Source organism: Corylus avellana, chromosome ca6 (assembly GCF_901000735.1).
Source record: "Corylus avellana chromosome ca6, CavTom2PMs-1.0".
Taxonomy (NCBI): Eukaryota; Viridiplantae; Streptophyta; class Magnoliopsida; order Fagales; family Betulaceae; genus Corylus; species Corylus avellana.
The window spans coordinates 21,598,393-21,604,115 of NC_081546.1; the positions used below are offsets into that span (position 1 = coordinate 21,598,393).

A 5,723-nucleotide genomic window follows, 5' to 3' on the forward strand; every position below is an offset into this window, starting at 1 on the left:
TAAATTCTAATCCCTAACTTTACTTTCGTAACAATTTCCCTTCAATTTCCACTCATATTAAAGTCTTGTGCTTACTGGGACCAAAACAGTCCCATCAAATTGAAGTGTCTCTTGGTGCCACCAACTGGTCCAACTCACCATAATATCGGCGATAAGATTGAAGATTCAATGGTTCACTTCCACTATAAAATCCCGTTAACACCCGTTCTTATCCCTACGCCTTCTTTCTTTTAAACTTGAGCTATTTCTCTCTCTCTCTCTCTCTTTTGCAGAGTCATGATGCTAATAGAAAGGCCATCCCATATTCTCCCACTCTTGGGTTTGCTGTTGGTGCAGTCATGCATGCTTGAGTTAGCCCAATCTTCTACCAACCTTACCGACCAATCAGCTCTGATTGCCTTCAATTCTAAAATCACTTCCGGCTCAAACGAAACTGTCTTGGCAGGTAACTGGTCCACAACTACAAACTTCTGCAATTGGATTGGCATCTCATGTAGCAGGCGTAGGCAAAGAGTCACTGCTTTGAACCTTTCTCACGTGGGTCTCCAAGGCACCATTTCTCCTTATATTGGTAACCTCTCTTTCCTGGTCTCACTTGATCTTTCTAACAACAGCTTCTCTGGTTCTCTGCCGCATGAGATCGGTCGCCTACATCGCTTGAGAATACTCTCGTTGCTATACAACAATTTGGGAGGTAGTATCCCTCCAACTTTGCAAAATTGTCAGAATCTTCGAGAAATACATCTTGCATGGAACCATCTTACGACCGCAATTCCATCAACCCTCGCCAACATATCGTCGTTGGAGATCTTAAATTTGCAAGACAACAACATCACTGGTGTATTTCCTCTTGTTATCTTTAACATATCCTCTCTAATCGTAATTGCTCTTACAGAAAATCACATCTCAGGAACTCCTCCAATGGATCTCTGCAGCCACTGTCCTAATCTTCAAAAGCTTTACATTTCAAATAACGAATTCAGTGGAAAGCTTCCTTCACAAATGAGGTATTGTAGAGAGCTTTCAGTCTTAGCTCTAGCAAACAATAAATTTGATGGGAGTATTCCAGAAGGTTTTGGGAGTTTAGAAAAGCTTGAATTGCTATATCTTGGAGCAAACAACTTAACCGGTAATATACCTCCTAGTCTTACCATAAGTAACTTGTCGAGGTTATCTGAATTTGACATCGCGGTAAACAACATTCAAGGAAGCATTCCAAGTGATTTATGGCGTTTTCCAAATCTGGAATTTCTAAATTTTGAAGCAAACAAATTTACTGGTCACATCCCATCATATCTTTCAAATTGTTCCAAGCTCTCCATAGTAGATTTCGGTGGAAACTTACTCTCTGGGCCAATTCCCACAAGTCTTGGACACTTAAAATATCTCGAAAGACTTTATTTGGGTGCCAATCAGCTAACAGGGGAGCCTGAAAATCAAGAGCTTAATATCCTTTCATCTTTATCTAATTGCAAATTTTTAACAATATTGGACCTAGCCTTCAATCCCTTGGATATTACTCTTCCGGATTCTGTTGGAAACTTTTCAACTACCCTTCGTACCATGTATCTATCCACAAGCAAAATAAAGGGTCATATTCCAATGAGTATTGGTTCCTTGAAAGGCTTGACCATGCTTGATTTGGAAAAAAACAATTTGACTGGAACCATACCATCCACAATCGGGGGACTGGAGGGCTTACAAAGATTATATCTTATTAGTAATAAAATTGAAGGATTCATTCCAGAAGACATATGTATGCTGAAGAACTTAGGTGTGTTATCTCTCTCATTTAACAAAATCTCTGGATCCATCCCAAATTGTATTTCGAACCTCATTTTTCTGCAAGAGCTATACCTGGCTTCTAATAGGCTGGAATCACCAATACCATTAAATTTATGGAGCCTTGAGAATCTATTATTTTTGAATCTATCATTGAATTTCCTTAGTGGATATTTGTCTCCAAACATAAAAACATTGCGTGGTATTGAACTCATAGATTTATCTTGGAACCAAATTACTGGAAATATTCCAAGCATTATCGGAACTTTTGAAAGCCTAAGGTATCTTGATTTGTCAAGGAACTCATTTCAAGGAGACATTCCACAATCTTTTGGAGACTTGAAAGGATTAGATATGTTAAACCTCTCATACAATAATCTCTCTGGTGTAATTCCTAAGTCTATTGAGGCGCTTTCATATCTCAAGTATTTGAATGTTTCTTTCAACAAGCTATCTGGAGAGATTCCATCTAGTGGGCCTTTTGCAAACTTTACAGCTAAATCATTTTCAGGAAACAAAGCACTTTGTGGGAATCCAATTTTTGGAGTTCCACCTTGTCCAAACCCAAGCTTCCAAAGATCAAAGGTGAAACAAAGTTTGCTCAAATATTTTGTTCCTGTCATGGCTTCAATTACAATATGTCTAGCATTGGTTTATATGCTAAGAAGACATCGAGAAAGTAAATTGCAGGTTCCAAGTTTATTTAATACATTGCGTGTATTGAAGCATAGATGGATATCATATCAAGAGCTTTGCCAAGGGACGAACAACTTTTGTGAAAGCAACTTGCTAGGAGCTGGAGGTTTTGGTTCGGTGTACAAAGGAATACTATTTGATGGGACAATTGTTGCTGTTAAAGTTCTAAATTTGCAACTGTCAGGTGCTTTCAAAAGTTTCGATGCTGAATGCAAGGTCTTACGGACAATCCGACATAGGAATCTTGTAAAGGTTATAAGTACATGCTCCAACCTTGAGTTTAAAGCTTTAGTACTGCAATACATGTCGAATGGTAGCCTTGAAAGGTGGTTATACTCTTATAACTACTGCCTGAATCTTCTTCATAGAGTAAACATTATGGTTGATGTTGCATCGGCGTTGGACTATCTCCACCACGGTCTATCAAAATCGGTGGTGCACTGTGACTTGAAGCCTACCAATATCCTTCTAGATGATGACATGGTTGCACACGTCAGTGACTTTGGCATTGCAAAAATTTTGGTGGAAAATAAGGATGCTACACAAACCAAAACTCTTGGTACACTTGGTTATATCGCACCAGGTACATGCTTTCAATCTAATTATTTTATTGCTAAGGGACTATCTAATAGTTGCTGGTTTCAAAAGTATTAATGTATTTTTATATAGGCAATATATTCGTATGAATGTACACTAACAATAAAAATTACACAAATTATGATTACCCGAATAAAAGGTATATATATACACGTGTACAGAGGTCTATTTTGTTTGAGTTGGAGACAGTCTTAATTTTGTAAATAATTACCCGAATAAAAGGAACAGCACTGCATGACTTTGTTACGTGTAATTATTCCAAACAACAAACCACCCAGCACATCAAAAGTTGTTCATATATAACATAATTTTTCTTTTAAGGAGTCTGGAATATCTATCATTAGATGGTTAGATCGATGTATGTGTACAATAAAAGCATATTTAATTAGATGCATTATATGTTGTTAAATCACGAGTACTTGACCCAAAAACTTAATTAATCTGATCGGGGATTAAATTTAATCATTTAATTAATTAATATGTGAATATTTTCCCTCATGTGTAGGACCTGATAACAAGTGAAAATAAGGGGTAATTTGTGAAACCAAGGTTTGAACTCAAGATGATCTTATGATATCAAGTTAAATTACTAGTTGTCCAAAAAGTTTAATATAAATGAAAATGGTGAATTTAATAATTTAATTAATATGATGTCTTACGTCATTGATATCTATATATTCATAAATACTTTTTTTTTAGCTAAGATATATGGATAACTCTCTCTCTCTGTTTTTAATTTTTAATTACTAACTTAAAGGCTTTCTATTCAATTGCGAGGGTGAATAGAGTATGGTTCTGAAGGAAAAGTGTCCATCAAAAGTGACGTTTATAGCTATGGTATATTATTGTTGGAGATGATCACAAGGAAGAAACCAACCGACGACATGTTTGTAGGAGAATTGACTTTGAGACAATGGATAAACACATCACTTCCCGACAGAATGATGGAAGTTGTGGATGATGGTTTATTGAGAATGGAAAATGGAAGAGATGTAACTATCATGCAAAGTGTTCTTTCATCCATCATGGAATTAGGCTTAAGGTGTTCTGAGGACTTACCAGATGAAAGAGCCAATATCAAAGATGTGCTTGTGAAGCTTCAAAAAATTAAACTGACACTGTTTGAAAATAGAAACAGGGGTGTCTGATATCTCTGATCTAGGTTTTATATGGTTTGTCTTTTTGATTTTGTAAAGTACTTATAAGTGTGTTTTATGTTTGCATGACTTTTCATCATTAAATAAATGGCTTGGGATTTTCTAACGTTTTTGTCTTGAGCCTTTTCTCATATTTTTTTCTCCTTACGTTCATATTGAGATATATAAATTTACGCAAGTTTTATTCTTTATGCATTAGAGGTACAAAATTAATATAATTTCATTTGTAATTTTAACTTAATTCTTGGTGTTAAGTTTTTAATATTGGTAAATTCAGTGTCAAAACACATGTGATATAAGTTTTAGGTTTAACATTAAAACGGTTTAAAACTTGATCCACCGTCCACGTCATGAGAATTAGAGCTTGTATGTGCAATCTAACATACACCTAGTCAAACTAAAATAGTCATATCTTTTGATTCTGACATCCGATTGAGACAAACTTTGTTAATTTCGAACGCTTATAGAAAGGGCTACAACTTTATATTTCATCAAGATTTTCAAATTCATATGTTTATTAGGTCAAAATGGGGTTTCAATAGAAATTTGAAAATATTGACAAATGGCTTGGACGATGGCTCAGTCGATGCTCAATTGTAACGCCCCCAAAATTAAACCGATTAATTCGATCAATCTTGGAAGAGTTAGCGAAAACACCAGACCAATTAACTAGTAACTGACTGGCAGTATCACCCTTTAAACATAATATTGTAAAAACCTACGAAAAGTGGAATACAAAATATGAGATTACTATAATCCTTAATACCATTATGTATCATCAAATACAGGCTCAGAGCTTCCAATAACATTTTATAAACATCAATACATATCTACCCAAACCTAATAATTCGAGTCATTCGTCCGACATCTTCATCCTAACAAATTTTCTCACTCTATACTTGGCATTCTACTAAACCACAAAAACACCAAAGTGTTTGGTAGGTGGAAAGAAAATAATTGTGTGAGTTCATAACTTAGTAAGTAAATTATTACAAGGTTGGTAATTTAATAAGCCTTAAGTGAAAGATTATCACTTAGAATAGTAAATGTTAGTTTTCTCAAATATAACATATATTGTCTCCATTATTATGCCCTAAAAATGTAGTTTATTTTAAATAAAGAAACAAAATTCCGGTAACAATCACTGATATTTTGAATGTAGGAAAATCATACTATAAGTATATATGTATATGGTAAGTCATACCAATCCTCCATATGATCTATCTAACCCCTTAACACCTTCTTGGTAGGGTTGACGATGTCCCGAGAGACCTATAATACAATACTGGTGTCCCGTATATCATACGCGTACCATCCATTCACTAACAACCCGACCGAGTCCGACTTTAAGTGGCCCACAATGCTAATGACGTCCATATGTAGTGACTATCACTTAAGCTTGGTTGTGCCAGTCATGAAACAACCATTGGATATAAGGCCAAACATAAACAACCACCTCTATGACCATAAGGTCAAGCTCCTATATTAAGC

General features: G+C 35.4%; 1 protein-coding gene across 1 annotated transcript; it reads left to right on the forward strand.

The window, feature by feature from the left end:
- The first annotated feature begins 236 nt into the window (after nucleotides 1–236).
- On the forward strand, nucleotides 237–4,321 carry LOC132184836 (putative leucine-rich repeat receptor-like serine/threonine-protein kinase At2g24130). Its single transcript, XM_059598610.1, has 2 exons — nucleotides 237–3,061; nucleotides 3,862–4,321. Exons 1-2 carry the CDS (start codon nucleotides 277–279, stop codon nucleotides 4,221–4,223), a joined length of 3,147 nt encoding a protein of 1,048 aa, XP_059454593.1. The 5' UTR covers nucleotides 237–276; the 3' UTR covers nucleotides 4,224–4,321.
- Nucleotides 4,322–5,723: the final 1,402 nt, after the last annotated feature.

Coding starts and splice junctions, on each gene's coding strand:
- LOC132184836 (XM_059598610.1), top strand. CDS start 277: ATGATGCTAATAGAAAGGCCATCCCATATTCTCCCACTCTTGGGTTTG. Junction 3,062..3,861: donor ACTTGGTTATATCGCACCAG/GTACATGCTTTC, acceptor GAGGGTGAATAG/AGTATGGTTCTGAAGGAAAA.